The following is an 18273-nucleotide window of genomic DNA, read 5'->3' as shown; positions in this document are numbered from 1 at the left end:
CCCATCCCAGGACGGGGCAGGAGGTCTTGATGAGCACAGGAGCTTTCTGTGGTCATCAGAGGAACAAAACTATTGGCCATTGGCAAGTAGAGAATGGACTGAGTTCCCCACCCATACTGGTGGCGGTTATGCACCTGCAGGTTGGTGTCTTCAGTGTCCCAGTTGGCTATGAGCTCTGTTGTCTCATCGGCATGCATTCCTTTTGAACATGATTTAAGAGCAGCTGCTAGTTTGTCTTCCAACTCCCTGATGTGGGCATCTCATCTCAAGGAGACTCCTGCTTGGTCCTAAGAGCAGTAAAAAACACCCACCCCACTGCCTGAGCAGTGGTAAGGTTAGCCTTCTGCAAGATCTCTCCTAGGGCACACCATTTTATCACAGCAGGACATTTCATCCACTTCTGCCCAGGCCCGAGGAGGGACCCCAGCCAAGAGGAGCTGGCCACCAAATGCCACATACTCATGGCGTGTGTGCTGCCTTGTTAGCAAACGGAAGGCTCATGTGAGAAGCCTGAGCTTGGCCATCTTGTGTATCCTGACCACATTTAAGCTCAAATATTCTCCACTGACCACTAGCTCTTCCCGTCCTGGCTCTGGGGTGCAAGGGCTTACTTGACCTTGTGAGGTGAGGGGAGAGGCAGGGTCATGCTGCTCAATTAACCACTCTACAAATTAGAAAAGGAGATGCCTACCTGAAAAAGCTGTCATTTCAGTTGTTGGAAATTTTCATGCTGATTTTGTCAGAATACAGGTACTTCCCTGCCATTGTCTTTAAAACTGCCATGATAAATTGGGTGAGGTGGCACACGCCTGTAATCCCAGCGCTCGGAAGGCTGAGGCAGGAGGATCGCTGCAAATTCAAGACCAGCCTGGGCTACACAGTGAGTTCCAGGGCAGGCTGAACTACTCTGTCTCAAACAAACAAACAAACAAACTGCAACGATAACTGTGCAAATCTACAACAGCTGTGAAATGGTGTCCCCCCTTGGCATGGATTTCTTGAGCAGCACACAGTGTGCACCCCCTATGCCATTTTCCATTTTGGTGCCACAGGGATGTGTTTCCCAAAGGTTTGCTGCTACCTATAAGGTAAGCAGGGCTGCATAATAAGAGCTTCCATTACATCTTAACTGGTCCTTGTTTTCCCAACATACAAAAAACCCAAGTTTAAGTCACCCGGGCCTCCTTGTTGATGTGAAATGAGAACCTAAGGATGTTACGAATCCCTTTGTTTCTCTATAATATCTGGGTTTTGAGCCTCTCTTCCCTGGTGACTCACCAACAATCCTGAATTCCTGCTTTCTAACTTAACACATTTGCTTCGGTGGGCAAGCCTCGGGCAGCAGTATTTCTGGATTTGGAAGCACACCGGGAAAGCGCTCAAAAAGGTCACGTCATTGTTATTATTTACTGAAGGCAGTAAGAAGAAACCAAAAGACTCCAGCATCTTAAGCTTTTTCTAACAACTCCCTGAGGGAAGAGTCTTGGCAGACACGATCTGCATCCGTGAATACAGCAGGCAAGGGTTTAACCAGGGGTTTCGCCACTGCTTACTGAAGGGTGCCGACTTCCCAAGCTAGAGATGTCCTGCTGCCTTCTCTGTCATCAAAATTTCAAGGCTACATAGTATATTAATGTTGGGCCTGGGATTTAGCTCAGTGGTTCCACCGCCTGCTTCACAATTGCAAGGATCCGAGTTGGATCCCTGGTACCAAAAAGAGAAAACAAAAAACAAACATAATGTGTTAGTGTCAATAAATTTTTGAGATAGGACCAGTAATTTTAGGGCATTTTTGAGGGGAATTATCCATTGTGGAGTAATTTTCTTGGTTGTATTGGATTTGAAATGGAGCACACATTTCCTAGTCAATGAAATTTGTATTTTTATTCAAGTGCTGGCACTGAACAATATGGAAACTTCTCTATTCTTCTATAGGCCATGTGCATGATTTGCTTTGTGAACAGCTAATTGCAACGTTATTTGAGGAATCTTAGCCTCTTTTTTAATGTGTAAAAATCTACTGGTACTTCATAAAAGGCTTCAGAAAATTATAAACAGAAGAAAAATAGATTACAGGCCATTATATGCATAATGATATGCAAATGCTGTTAAATTTGAACATGATTATATTACTGTTCTTTGGAGACAAATGGATTTAAACAGTTCAGAATAACAGATGTAATGTTTTTATGCTGAGCTCTAATAATAACAAATTAAAATTAAAAACTATTCATATACTGAATTACGTCTCGACTTTCATAGACATTAATTCATAATAGTAGGCAAAATTGCAAACTCCTTATAGCTCAAATGGTTTATGTGTGGCATCTATGTTAAAGGTGACTATTATTTTCTCATATAGGTAGGACAACTAAATAAACACAAGCCTTCAAGAGTAGACCCACAATTTTGTAGATATTTTGCAATTTAGCTTAAATTCTGTTACATGTGGTTTGATCGATTTTAACCAGTTTGGAAAGAAAAAAGATTACTGAAATGATGGCCGCAGTTTAAACTAAGTGAAAAGATCTTGTGATTGCTGAGCTTTTCAGAGAGCAGAAGAATAAACGATGCAAACGGAATTTCAGCATTTTCCCTCTTTTTCGCTTCACAGGGGTTTGTCTTGTTTCTTGGATAAGAAAATATTACGGAACATCTCCGACACCTAGTGGCCACATATAGGATGCCCATGTGTTTTTTTGTTTTGTTTTTGTTTTTGTTTTTCTTGGCTAGCAACAAATGATACAGCAAGAATAGTAACTATTTTATTTTATTTATTTATGTGTTTATTTTCGGTGCCAGGGATCAAACTTGGGACCTTGCCCTTGCAAGGCAGGCGGCGGAACCACTGAGCTAAATCCCCGGCCCAATAGTAAATATTTTAATCCCCCACCACTTCCCCTTTCTCCCCAAATTTGACCAGCTTCTATTATTTTCAATTTATTTCTTCAAAGCAGGTGCATAATGTTACAAATATCAGAAATTTAATCACAATATGCTCCATCTTTAAGCCGTGGGAAAGACCAAAGAATAAGAGATAATAGTGTACATGTATCTTTTTTACTTAAAAGGAATCAAGTGATTCACTATGAATGAAGAATAGGTTGAAAACAGATACTGGTTTATGTTACATTTTCATTATTTCTCCCAAGAGGCATCTACTCAGTGGATATGAGTACACATCAGTTAGAACTAGACATTTCCAGAATAATACAGCAATGAAAAAATGCAGATAGTTGTTTTCTTACCACAGCTCCCTTGGCAGCCACTTCCAGGGAGAAAGAAGGAATGAGGGACAGGAGAAGATAATCTTAAAAATGTCTTCTCCAGCCACTGACTTAGTTAAAAGTAAAGAAAAGAAGCCAGATGATGCATTATTTCAGAAGTTAAGAATGTAACTTCATGCAACCATGAAAGTTCCCAGGCTAGGTAAAGAAAATGGAAGTTCTAAAGATCTGCACTTAATCTCTTCTCTGGCCTCTCCAAGATGTCTCTTTTGAGTTTGTTATATTAAAGAATAACATGCTAGATAAGAAAATAAAAAGTAAAAATGTAAACAAGTTAAAGACCCATATATATACCCGTATGTTGATATCCACAGTGTGTGTCTCCCTAGAATCCTGAATGCCTAGGAATAGGCAGTATTGAAAACATCCCACAGTTTGCCAGGCATGGTGGTACACGCCTGTAATCCCAGCACTCGGGAGGCTGAGGCAGGAGGATCACTGCAAGTTCGAGACCAGCCTGGGCTACACAGTGAGTTGCAGAGCAGTCTGAACTACAGAGTGAGACCCTGTCTCAAACCCCCCCTTAAAAAAAAGAAAAAAAAAGAAGAAAAAAGAAAACATAGCACAGAACCAGAAACTGTGAAGGCCCTTGAGTTACCTCAAAGGGTACATTGAATCATCTGGAAGAAATGACCACAGAAACGATGTCCTGGAGCCAGCTCCTCCCAGTTCACATGCTATTTTCCTGTGGGGCTCTTCTACCTCTCGGGTAGCTGCCCACAATCCCTAAAACAATGGCAATACTAACAACAGACATTCAGACAGCTCATTGCAGTGTCCAAAGTGTTTTCATGTCCTCTTGTTAACAGTAAATGTTAATCATTGCTCCTAAGACTGCAGAAATGGAGGCTTGGAGACACTGTAGAAAATTTTCAGTTACTAAGTGGATGCTCCGCTGTTCCAGTCCAGCCTTCTGATGACAAAGTCTCGTTCAGTGACAGCTAACAGGTCTCATTCTTCCAGAAATGCTTTCAGCTTAACAGGGACTTTAAATAGGAACCCCCAAAACGTTTAAAAACGAAAGGAGTAACTAACCAGTATTGATCATTTGAGATCATGTGTAGAGGACTCTGGTTCTAATTCATGAGCAGCCTCTCAATCTGGGCTTCTCTATATTAGCCCTGCTCTGAGGAAAAATGTAAGCTTCTGTCCTGGCTTGTTTGGGAAGGAATTCTATAACATCCTAGATCAGTGTTTTGCTGTTAATCACTAATTATAACATCCTTATTAAGTGTAGCACAAATTTGTATTTTCCCTGTCTCCAATTCACATAACCAACTGAAGAAAAGTCTTAATTAGGTCTCTGTAACAATTAATTTAATTACTACCTTTAATTTTCTTTAATTACTATATGATTTATTATACTTCTGGAAGTATGAATAATGAAACAACTCCCCCTTTACCCTTATTCTGACCTAAATTCAACAATTATATTAATAAATTCTTTATGTATATTTTTATCATGCCTAAAAAAAGAAAGGGTAGAAATATTTTTAAATACTCATGAAGGGGAAAATCAACTGTGGAGAGAATTCAGGGTTCTTGAGTTTGACATCTGGCACTGCTTTCAGCAAAGTGTGTGATCTGGGACAACACACTTAATCTATACCTGAGCTTCCAGACTTGGGCAAAATTGTTTCTGGATGGTTCATTTTCATTTATGGTCAACTCATATGATGCCAATAATTTATTGGCAATTAAGCAAACAGTTCAAACTATTTTACTCTTTTTTATTGCATGTTTAGTCTTTAGTTTACATGAGTATGTGTCAGAGAACCCAGACACACTGTGCTCATGTTCTAAAGTCACTATGACAAGAAAATGCACTGAGGGCCTCAAAGGAAGGTGGACATAACAGTGGAAAGTTATTATCATTTATGCACTCACTGATTGTTTCCTTTCTTTTTGGAACCAGAGATAGAACTCAGGTCTTTGCACTTGTGAGGCAGGTGCCGGAACCACCGAGCTAAATCTCCAGTGTTTGTTGAGAAATTTGCTACTAAAAAAAAAAAATTGGTCATTTTATGAGGACTTTGTTTTCAGAAGTGAGGGCACCACATGGTATCAAGACATTTGCAGCCTGGTTACCTTTGGAGTAGACAGAACAGACATGGAATAAAAAGAATTAAAAGACTAAAGCAAAGAAGAATTTAAAAGTCTTAAAAGATACTAGTTAGGAGAAATGTTTACCTACTGCCTACCTGCAACAGGCAGAGAAATTGTCATAATAAAAATTCAAAAGAATATATCAAAACTTTTGGAATATTTTTTGGACATAGGTTTTTGCTAAGTTTCTCAGGATGACCTCGAACTTATAATCCTCCTGATTCAGCCTCCTGAGTAGCTGAACCTGGGCTCCTGGCTCTCTGAATATTTTAAGTCCAAAAATAAACTGCTGAATGTAAGATTTCATACATCAAATGTCAGACAAGTAATTCCAAGTATTGTATACACAACTGTAAACTAAAAGAAGAAGCAAAACAAAAACTCAGAGCCAATTTACCTTCACTTTATACAGGAATCTTAAATTCTCAGTGATGAGGTTTTAGAACTGATGTTAATTTCATGAGACTATTTCTTTTGTAATCCCAGTAATCAACAGCAAAACCTAGTATGCACAGTGGGTTCAGTTAATATTCGTTAATGAACGAGATCAGAAGCAGCAGTCTGTCACTGGGGTTGTTGGACACAGTTACATTGACTTGGGAGAATTGACAGCTGCTAGACTGATATCCAAAGAAAGAGCAAGAAAAATCATAAAAACCAGACACAAAGTCCATTGATTTAAAGACTAATGATCCTATATATATATATTATCCTCTGATGGATTATATAGCACAGATACAAAAACAGATGTCATTAACAATAATGATCTGAATCATTAGGAAAATATTAAATTTTGTTTAATATGCCATGTTTAATTAAAGTCAAGGAGGGAGTTGTACAATGAACTATAAAAGCATTTCCATTGGACAGGATTAAAATATTCAGTTAGAACATTTAGTCCCCTCCCATGCTAGATTTCCTTTTCAAAATTTAATTGTGATTTTATAATGGCATGCACCTTAAACTCCTCCCCTCCAATTCTTTATTCTATTCGAGGACATCTAATTCTATAGTATCTCTTGTAGACACTGAAAGTATGCGTTTTCTTTGTGATTTATTGCATTTCCCAGTACAGAATTTTAATATATTCCACATATCAGATCTTCCTGTTTCAGTTACAAAACAGTACAGAATTGGATCAGCAACACAATTGAGACTTGTTAACGCAACAGTGATTCTATACATGGTGTATGTCTGCTTTCCAGACTTGTGGTCATCAAAGGTGACATCACGCTCTAAAATGCAGCGGACCAACAACATCACATGAAAGGGAGTAAAGCACAGCACAAACGTCAATGTGATGCTGATAAGCAGTTTTATGATTCTTATCTTTTCAGTATTTTCTGTGGCCTGGTTATGCCGCACAGCTTTGTAGACTTTCTGGTTGCAAATCAGGATGATAACCAAAGGTGTTACGTAGCCTGTACATGTCCTAAACAGGTTGAGGTAGATTTGCCATTTCTCCAAAGGATATTTGTCATAACATAAAGTAAAATTAGACTTTTTGTCATTACAATATTCAATAGAGGTTTCATCTTCCCACAGAATGATAGAATTAAAGATGGATTCCATTACCCAGATGGATAGGCTGACCACGAATGCAAATTTTCTTGTCCTTAGTAAGAGAAACTTCAAAGGGTAAACTACTGCTAAATATCGATCGAGGGCGATGCAGGTGAGAAATGCTGTGCTGCTGTAAAAGTTCAAGTACATGAAGAAAGCACTTGCTTTGCACAAGGCAGACGAGAAAATCCAGTTGTCTTTATTCCAAGTATAATGAACCCACAGAGGGAGAGTTAATGAATATAGCAAATCTGACAATGATAAGCTGAAGAGGTAAATTCCTAGTTCATTTTCCTTCTTTGCTTGCAGAAAAGACACACATAGAGATCCAATATTGGCTGGGACACTGATTACAATCACAAAGATGTAGACGATTGGGAATAAATAATGGTCCACATCATGTTGTTCTTCAGTGCATGTGCTGTTCATTGTTTCTTTTTTTAAGGTAGCAATAACATTAGTGCCTAGAAAGTAAACAGGAAAATAAGTTTTGCCCCATTGAATCTTATTTTCAGCATCAAATTTTCTTTTACTCAGAACATTTTTTTCAATTTTCCTGTGCTTTCTAAAGTTCTAGTTAATTCATCAATGCTCTGAAAGGGTGGGAGTACATCATACAGATTATCAGTAGTTGGAAATCAGAACCCAGGCTCTTGGAAGTTAGCTAAAATGATCAGCTGGATTTAATAAACGGAAGTTCATGTGTTAACAGTCACAGATCACTGATATAGAACCCTCCAGGGTCAACTGGGGAATCCCTTAGCTTCTGGGGAGTGTTGTCCCACTTGAATTTTCTTCATGAATCTCACAAGAGATTGGAGCAACGTGAATAGACCTAAGGCTTTGTTTTCAGAGAGACTGGTATCTTTTTAAAGTGCTTTCGGTTCTGTAATGAAACATGAGGTAGAACAGAGTAGAGGTTTATATGATATGTACCTCATTGCAATAATGATTTCAAGCAATCTTATTGCAGTTATTGAAGATATTTAAAATGTATTAAATTACAATGATGGTACTTAAAATGGAAAAAAATTTAACTGACTTTAATAAACAAAACTGAATGTGAGACACTTTACCTATTTCAAATAAGAATTGCCTAAGGGATGCTACATTAGAGGGAATTATATTTCTTACCCGATGCGAACTAAAAACCAAAACTAAAGTTAAGAATCATTTTGGCAGCTAAACAGAAAATTCAATTATTTAGTAAGTGCTTTTGGTGTGTGATAAACTCTAGGGTTATATAATTTTAAATGTTTAATTTCAAATGCAAATTAGGTAAAAGGTACTTTCAAAATTGCCTTATTACCTAGGAAAATATTTTCATTAAAAATGATAAAGTTGACTTTTAAAATATAGCAGTTTGAGAGCTTCAATACATAATTAGGTAACCCTACCTTTTTTTTGTTTATCTTTTGCTATTTTTGTGAGCTAACACATTTTGTCTTTCTTACACTTTCATAAGTAGGATATTTTCATTTCTAGGTAAAATCTTGGGATCATCAAGTTCCACTTTCATTAGGTTTATTTTTAAAGCTATCATACCAAAAATTCACACAGGGGTGGAGTATTCATATTTCTTTTCAACCTGGAGTAAAGAAATGCCTTTGAACTCCTTTGTAAGCGGGGGCTCTTGATGGTTTGGATAATTTAGTTGACTGGAATCTGCAAGGGAAACTCTGCAGGGCCATTATGCAGTGCATCAGAACCACTCCCTTCCAAGTCAGATAGATTTTAAGGACAAAAGAAATCTGCCATGACAAGGGGCAGGATTCTACTGGTAGAGCAAGTCATACCTAGAATACATATTATATCTCACTCTTTTTTTTTTTGGTACCGGGGATTGAACTCAGGTCCTTGTGCTTTCAAGGCAGGCAGTGGAACCACTGAGCTAAATCCCTGGCTATATCTCACTCTTTAAATAAAATAGACAGCATAAACTCCTAAGATCTTGTTCTCTCACCTAAAAGTACAAATGAAATTTGAAAAACAGCCTTTTAATTCAATAGAGAATCTGCCAGAGAGGAAACAGTTGTGATGGATAAAAGGAAGTGGGAGCCAAGATGAGGGACATGAGCGAGTTAGGAAAGCTCTGGATATTCTGGAGGCAAATGTGCCTCTGGAGGAAGAGGCAGAGGCTCTAGATCAGAAAAAAAATGCAAACTTTAGGCTCCTCTACCATTCCACACACATTAGAATCCCTGCCTCCAGGGAAAGGGTGAGCAGAAAATAAACTAAACTAAGCTAAGCTAAACCAAGCCAAGATAAGATAAGATATCAAACTGCACAGACATTTGCAGACAGCAGAGAAAAGTTGGCAAGTCCCATCTCTCAGCCTGGTTTCTGGGAGGGGCCATTAAAGAAAAAGTTCACTGAATATGGGCAGGTTTTCACTTGGAAACAATTTTACGGCAATCCTCTTGCTCAATTTTATTAGTCATCAAGGAAATACAAAGTAAACCACAAGGAGATATTACTACACACTCACCAGAATAAATGGAAGGGAAGATATAGAATACCAAATACTGGTGAGGACGTACAGTATCTGTAGCCTCATATACTGTCGGCTGGAAAGCTGGTATTTAGGCATGCCACATGACTCAGTAGTTCCCCTTCTAGGTATAGGCTCAATATAAATACATGCATGTTTACTAAACAGTGTGTACTAAAATTGGTGTTCACAGTAACACAACAGTGCTATTATGTGTAATATCCCACAACTAAAATGCCCATTAAAATACATAAGTAAAGTGAGGTGCAGTAACACAATTGAATTCTATATGCCAATAAAAATGAACAAATTATTTCTATATGCCATAACATGGCTAAAGCTCACAGGCGTAATGCCGAGTGATAGAAAAGACAAAAACAAAAGAGTATGTACTGATAAAAACAACAGAAGTTAATCTATGCTGTGAGGAGGAGTCGGACCCCAGGGAGGGGGCAGGAAATGCTGAGAAGGGCATAAGGGGAACTCCTGAGATTTGGGTAATGTTCTGTTTCTTGATATGGGTGCTGTTTGCATGAACCATACCCAGATTGAAAAACTGTCAAGCTGTACCCTTTCTATGAATATAGTTTGTAAAAATTGATCAAGCTGTATACTTAGGATGTGTCCCTTTTTTCTGCATAAATAATTGTATCACAGCTAAAAAATTAAAAAGTGGAATCAAAAGACCATGCAAGAGCTGGGTATTTAGCTCAGTAGTGCCTCTACCTGCTTCCCAAATGCAAGGACCCAAGTTCGATCCCCAGTACCATTAAAAAAAAAAAAAAAAAAAAAAAAAAGACCGTGCAAGTTGTAAAGCATTTCGATAAACAGTATCTGTTTGACATACAGATGCACCATCTAAGCCTTCCTAAGAAGTATTATTTTAATTCTTTCTTCTTATATAAAAAGCAATTCAGAAAATAAATAATCCAAAAAGTTAAAGAAAGTCTTCTAAAATTAAGAGGGACTATATGAAAAACAAATAAATTCTGGGCACATGGAAGAAATAAACACAAATCTTCCCTTGAGGAAGGCTTTCTCACCCTAGACTTCAAAGAATCCCACAGACTTCTAACAAATATGACTTGTTACAGCACACTCATATATGCAAGTGCGTGTGCGCACACACACACACACACACACACACACACACACACAGAGCAATAAGCCACTATGTGTGAGACTGAGCAGGAACAAGAGAGAGGAGAGCTAAATCCATGAGAGCTTTACAGATAAATTAGTATGAGTATTTGATATATTCAAAGAAATAAAGGAGGAGATTGGAGCAAATCAATAAGGAACAAGAGGATATAAAAATATTTTATATTTTTTATGAGGCATATTTTTAAAAGATTGAAATGGACCTTCTAGAAAGAAACAATGTCCATATTTATTTATTTATTTATTTTTTGAGACAGGATCTCACTATGTAGTTGAGACTGACCTGGAACTCACTATGTACCCCAGGCTGGTAACAACACAACAATTTAAACTTTTAAAATGAACCAACTGTTTAAACCCAGCTGAAGAAAGAAGTAGTGAATTGTAAGATAGAAGTAAAGAACTAAGGCATAATTGTCAGTGGTAAAGAAATGGTAAAATACCAAAGAGTCATAGAGAAAAAGTTAGCAGGTTGACATATGTATAAATGAAATTCCATGAATGTAGAAAAGAGAGAGTAAGAAAAAGACAATATTTATAAAGGTAATGGCTGAGTGTTTTTCAGAAATATTGAAGGACAGAATCCTCAGATACATGAAGCCTAGCAAATCCCAAATAGGATGCAAAACAACAAAATCAGAAACCTATGCTTAGATACATTGCAACCAAACTATCAGCAAAGCCAGAGAGACAGATGGAGTAACTACAAAAGATAAAATTTAGACTGACAAAGGATTTATCACCAACGGTAACAGAAACCAGAGACAGAGGATTAATGTTCCCAGATGTCTAAGAAAATGTATGTCATCCGGTAGTTGTATACCCAACGGAACCAAATTGCAAACACCAGAACAAAAATTAGAATATTTTCAGGAAACTGCCACTGAGAAGTTTCCCTCCCAAATTCCTTACATTAGAAACTTTTACAGAATATAAATGAAGAAGAAAAATGACTAGAGAAGAAAGTCTGAGACACAGAAAGGAACAGCTAAGCGGCTGAGGGGATTCTGATGAGTGCACCCCATGTCCAGACTTAGTTTATACACTTGAAACCTGCATGCATCCTCCCTTGAGACCAGGAAGAAGAAAATCAGAGAAGGAGCAAGACACTCCTTTCTTCTTTATCGTTATTACTCAATAAGTATGCTTTGCTTCTTCACAAAAAAGATTAGATGTGTAAAATGGAAAAAAAGATTTTGGGAAGGTGCATGAAGTTCTCAATGGAATGAATTTCTGCAGCTGTGAAAGACTCTCTTGCCTTGCTGAGACCAACCACAAGACTGGTCAGTTTGATGAAGCAGATACAGATCTCTGTTAGGCAACAGGGGCGACAGAACCTTGCGGTTATGGGGAGGGTTCTGCTAATGGTTTGAAAGCTTCACAGCCCTCAGGAGCTCTGTGACTCTGTGTCTTTCTTCACCTCTCTAAGTCCCAGTTTTCACATGTGTTAGTACCCACGTTACAGCGGTGTTGTGAGATGACACAAGAGCAAAGTGCCTAGCACTTGGTAAGCCTTCCTTGCATTATAATTGATGCTGTTGTTTCAATGACAACATCAGCAATCTGCTCTCTTCTATGCTGCCCCCTACATTTCCTACGAGGAGACTATCTCTGGCCACTTGGTCACGGAGTGTAGGAGAGGAGCCAGAGGCACTGTGTGATCTGTACTATAACACTTCACATGTGATACCAAGCACTGCCAATGATACTCGTTAATTCAATGGGTGTGGATCTAAAATTTCATGTGATGTATGTTTCCTATTATTCAAACATCTTTTCAAATGTTATTTTGGCTACTTAATCAGAGTTTGAGAAAGCTGCTTTTAGAATCAGCACTGAGGAGTTTTAATTTTAATTTATACCAAGTGCCACAAAAAGACATCCTATATATACTATATTAAATATATAGATTAGATAGATATATAGATATATATCTCCAGCTCTTGGTTGAGTTTGTTGGGTCTTTACCCAAACAGGCGTTTATCTCCAGTAAAGGAGAAAGATCTGTTCAGGAATAACAAAAAAGAATACAAATCAGAATAAAAGGAAACCGTTTTCCTATCATGTTACAAGAGATGCTTCCTTTCATTTTACAGTTTAATAACCATTTATTAAAACTATCTGTTTCAGGCACTGTGATAATCACTTGTTAACAAATAACTATTAACTGATACTGCTACTGGAAACATTATATTTTCATTTCATTTCATTTCTGATAGGTACAAAACATGTTTTGGACCATTGTATGATGAGGAGATGATGCCAGATAGCTCCACAGACAAGAGGTGGTAGGATTCTCCCTAAACAGTGCAGTTTGCCAAAATACACCATTTCCTGAAGAGGAAACGGACCACAAACATTTCCCCTTTGAATAACCAGGGCTTTACCTAACTACCGGTAGTTCTAAATTTAAAATATGACAGCCTCTGACTACTGCTTGAAGTGGAGGAAACCATGTATCTTCCTCACTTCTCTTTTTCTGTAATGCTCTGTATTACTACATTTATATTGCTTAAACCAGATAAACCTAAACTGCTGCCAATGATCACACCAAAGTATGTGATCTTTTTAAAAATCTTGTTTGTTTTAAAATCTTATACTTACCCTTGCTTCTTAGACTGATGAGTTTTGCCCACAGAGGTGCGTGATAAGTCTGCTTGCATCAAGAAGAGAAACCAGAAATGCTGAGGGCACAGGAAATCGCACTCATATTTCATCACAACCAATGAGGAAGCAGTATTTTAATGGGAAGGCTCACATTATCCAAGTTTCAACAAAAAAGTCTCTTAAGTACTTTAAAAGATGTTTTATTATTTACTGTACCACAATTTTATGGCTTACTTTTCCCATTGCATCTTAATTAGAAGTGCACACTGTCTATGGGCTTTACTTAATAGAATATATACGAAGTAAATTCATTCATTTGTTCATCCATCAATAAATACATCTATTACATTGTTAGATCACCATGCCAGGAGACATATAGGGCCTGGCTATTACAGAACAGGAGCTTCTCAGCTTGTAAAGGAGAAAAAACTGTTCAATAATAACCAGGACGCAATGACTACATTAATAAGTACCACAAGAGATGCACAGTAAGGTAGGATCTATAGGATAAGAGACGATGTAGATCTACAGGGTGACCAAGTTCTTGGGAAAAATACAGCAGAAGGAGAATGGGGAAGGGGTGTTTAATGCTGAATATTGTGTGATTTAATAGCATTAAGAGGAGTGGGAAGGATGGGGTGTAAAAGTAGCTACCTATGTAAAGTCTTTTTTTTAAAGGAGCAATGGGATTAGATATATAATATTTGACTCTCGAACCATCTTCTCTCTTAGATCTCCTCTGATAATAAAAAACAGATTGCTGAAATCAATTGAATTAGCTGTCTTAAGCAAATAAATAATTATATGAAACTTGGAAACTCATTAGAGAATAATATAGATTGTTAAAAAGCTCATGTAGTACTTTAACAAGTTAAAAGTTATTGCTAAGTCTGTAAGTGGCTTAATATGAAGTGAAATTAGCTCAGAACTTCCTGCTTTTGAGATATAAGGCAGTTACACATCATTTTTGAAACTTGTCCTCCTAAACTTTTATTTGAAATGAGAGGAAGACTCTTACTCTACAGAGGTAGAGTTAATTTGGAATGAGACATTTTCATTTTAAAAACTATAATCTGAACATGCTGAGTTGGGATTTGTAAAAGGACATTAAATGCAGTTGGTGGTAGATCTTCTATCTACCTAGAGAAGAAGGTGATCTTGTGATTAATAAGGACTTTTCATCTTGGAATTAATCAGGACATGTCAGAAATGTAGAGTTTTTTTATATTTCTTTTGTAGGCCTTTCAATAAGAGTAATAAAAATAATATATTTATAAAGTACACAGGAATTGGAAAAGTAAGTTAAGGAACAGTAATTGAAAAATTTGGAATAATTTATATTGCTACTAAATTGCTGAAAACTTAAAGCACAATGTGAAAAATTAATAAAAACCTCAAGGCCGTATAAAAATGAAAATAATTAATTCAGTTTATTCATGACTACAATCCAAAATTCTAATTTCTGCTTGGTTTTGCACACCCACATATCAAAGGTTTCTATATATTTCAAGATTTTATAATGTCTTACCTACATAGCCTATACTTCTGCTTTTAGGGAAAGAGTATTTTCACATCTGTAATGAATACTATATGTTTTGCTCTTCAAAACACACAAAAAGGATATAGTTAAAGAACATGAGTAACACAAACTTTCACTTCTTCTGGGTAGATATATATCTAAAAAAAAAAAAAAATCACTGCTGACCTATGCTAGAATGTTGCCAAGTATAAGAAATTTACCAATAGTTATGAAATTTGGTTCTTATTTCATCCAAAAAACATAACAGTAGTACATTTCATCCACAGGGCTGTCTAACGAATAGTTGGAAATATCAGAGCATTGAGTCACTGGGACATAATAACATGAAAATGAGACAAAGCTAGTTAGCAGGAGCTGGCTTTTATGGGGTCAGTGATCCTGGCCAGTCAGCTATCCAGTTTTCCAAAGTAAATTCGGCATCCTAAACTGGCTAGTATCAGGACACTTGGGCTACACAACAGAAAAGGAGCTCTGCCTGGTTCCTGCTTCTCATGGAACAGATAGTGTAATTTATTCTGCTGATGAAGGGTCCTTTGTGAAGACATATCACCTATCTGGTACAATTTTACTAATAAACCTGCCACAAAATATGGCAGGGTAATATTGAGAAATACGACCTTATTTTCTCAGCTTTTTTTTTTTTAACCCCAGCCCTACCCTTAAAAATTCAGTTAGATATTTTGAGTTTATTGCCTCAAAGGAAGGGATTATAGGGAGGAAGGAGAGAAAGAAAAGGTGAAGGAGAGAAATATGAGTTCAAAGTTTCAAAAAATAGAGGCAACTCAAGGTAATGGAAAGATGTAAGGTATAGATGATATGTTTGGGAAGAATCTGTTCAGATGAAGCAAAGTTTCTGGGCCTCACGAATATAAAGAAAATTTCCTGCTCAATAAGGGTGGGGCTCAGGGTTGTGAGAGAGGAAGTATTGAGAGCTTAAATGTGGTAAGTCTCTGAAGAAGCAGCCCTTCATCCTGACTATGATACCTGTCCACCATCTATAGGAAACTGAGATGGGATAGGTGTCAAATACTCAGATGAACTGGGTTATCTGGGGAAGAGAGTGTGTTATCTATGGCTCACTGGTCTACCACTAATCCTTTTCAAACTCTCAAAAAATTGAAGCAGAGGGAATACTTCCAAATCAATTTTATGGAGCTAGTATTATCATACTAAAGCCAGAGAATAAAAGAATAAAGTTAATGGCCAGTGTTCCCGATGAACATGGTTTCAAAAAGGCCCAACAAATTATTCGAAAGTCAAATTCAACAACATATTAAAAGAATAGGTGTGACAGTTAATCTTTATCATAAACTTAACTTGATTGGATTGGGAGATGCCTAGGAAACCAGGAAAGCCCACTTCTGGTGTGTCTGGGTGAGTTTTGAAAGTGTTTTCAGAGACACTTGTACATGGTCAGTGAACGGATGGGGGTGTGGAGGAAGACACCCATTCTGACTGTGGAGAGCACCATCCAGATTTGCAGTCCAGGTGGCATGAGAGTAGAAGGAGGATGCTCACTAGTGCTTGCAAGCTCAGTTTTGCTTGAGCAGGTGTGTCCTTTGCTGCTGCTATTACCTGTGTACATCACACTTCAACTTCTTCCACCTTTTGACATGAACTCACACTGACAACTCTCCACGGAAATTTAGGCCTTCAGGATTAGATCAGGTCTGCAGCTTTGATTCCTCTTGTTTTAAGGCTTTCAGCCTCTTGTACTAAAGAGCTTCTGGATTCTCTGGTTCTCCAGAGTGCAAATAGTATGGAGCCACCGTGGGACTATCCAGCCCCTGATCCTATAAGCCAATCTAATCGATCCTCTTTTATAAATATATATATTTATATTCATAAAAAGGGAATACAGTAGTATTTTGGTTCATGAAATTAATTTGTTCTACAATTCTGGGGAAGATGATGACATTTGTGTTCCTCACCCAAGGTGGAGTTCGGGAACAGAAGCAAATTTTCTTAATGTTTTTGTTCATGAACCAAATTGTTTGCAAATAGACGCTTTTATGAATTAAGATATGTACACACACACACACACACACACACACACACACACACATGCACACACATGTATCAGCTCCTCTACTGTATCCTAATCAATACAATCATTCGTTATGACCAAGTGGGATTTATTTCAGGGATGCAAAGATGGTTCAACAGACTAAAATTTATGAATGTGATAACAGCACATTTACAAAATGAAGGATAAAAATCATGATTACTAAAATAGAGAAAAATGTTTGACACAATTCATTATCTATATAATAAAAGCTTGCAATAAATTAGGTGTAGAAAAAAATGTAACTCAACACTATAAGGGCCTTATATGAGAAATTCACATGAGACATCATACTAAATTATGAAAATTTGCAAGCTTTCCCTCTAAAATCAGGAACAAGACAGTGAAACTCCTTTTCATTTCTATTAAACAGAGCATTGAAGTGTTGGCCAGAGCAATTAGACAAGAGAAAGAAAAGTCATCCAAACTAAAAATGAAGAAGTTAATCAACCTTTTTTGCACATAATGTGATGTTACATATCTATAAAAAACCATAAAGATTCCATCAAAAAACTGTTACAATGAATATCATTGTAGAGTCATAGAATACATAATCAATGGCCTTGCTAAAATAATCAATGGCAATGCTAAAAATGTGCTATCTGAAAGAAAAGAAAAAAGAAATCAAGAGGAGAATTCTATTTATAATAGCATAAAGAAAGAAAGAAATTTAATCAAAGATAAAAGACCTATAGAGGACTTCTGGGAAGATGGTGGAATGGTAAGCAGCAACAAATAAGCCTCTCTAAGATTCAGAATCCAGACACTGGAAAATAACTTCGGGAAGAAAAGAAGGAGAGAAGTGGATTCCTGGGACCCAGAAAGGATCTGAAGGGAAAATTAGAGCTCAAAGATAAATCAGAGACAGAACACAGGGCTGGAAATTTAGATCAGTGGTGCCACACCTGTCTCAGAAGAACAAGGTCCTGAGTTCCATCCCTAGTATGGGGGGGTGATGAAGAAAAAGGAGGGGCAAACTACATTTCCCCCCAGCTCCTGGCTCATGGTGTGAGAAAGGAGGATTGAATCAACAAGGACATAGTGAAAGCAGGTGACTCTAGAGGCTTTCAGGGAGAAATGCAACAGTGGAATGGAGCAGTAGTTGCTGTGAACTACAACAGCTAGTGAGTGACTCCAGTCCAAATGATTGCAGTGTTCCCTGGAACACTATTCCCTCAATCAGATGCCATTTTAGAGAGGGGCCAATTAAATCCAGAACTCAGAGCAGCCATGGGTTGACTTTATCTCAGGGCTCCCAGTGTTAAATGCCACAGTGACTGGGTGAGGGACAACCACAGAAGATGTTCAGGGTCAGGGAGCCATGGTCAGGGCATCAAGAAAACTTAGAGTGCTATAAGCTAAATGACTCAAGCTCCAACTCCACAAGCAGAGGCCAGGCTCAGTCTGAAGTTCTGTGGATTTGAAAGTCCCAGAAGTGTCACTTTGCCCTAAG

The 18273-nt window shown here is 37.6% G+C and overlaps 1 protein-coding gene across 1 annotated transcript; it reads right to left on the bottom strand.

The window, feature by feature from the left end:
• Positions 1–6207: 6207 nt before the first annotated feature.
• Positions 6208–13281, bottom strand: Gpr65 (G protein-coupled receptor 65). The gene is made up of 2 exons (XM_010616260.3): positions 13213–13281; positions 6208–7420 (listed from the first exon to the last, which is right to left on the bottom strand). Exon 2 carries the CDS (start codon positions 7383–7385, stop codon positions 6381–6383), a length of 1005 nt encoding a protein of 334 aa, XP_010614562.1. The 5' UTR covers positions 7386–7420; positions 13213–13281; the 3' UTR covers positions 6208–6380.
• Between the last annotated feature and the right edge of the window lie 4992 nt (positions 13282–18273).

The sequence above is a fragment of the Fukomys damarensis genome, unplaced genomic scaffold (assembly GCF_012274545.1).
Source record: "Fukomys damarensis isolate Sample0158 unplaced genomic scaffold, DMR_v1.0_HiC HiC_scaffold_21, whole genome shotgun sequence".
Classification (NCBI taxonomy): domain Eukaryota; kingdom Metazoa; phylum Chordata; class Mammalia; order Rodentia; family Bathyergidae; genus Fukomys; species Fukomys damarensis.
Note: the sequence above shows the minus strand (reverse complement) of the source record. Positions and strands in the feature narration are given on the sequence as shown.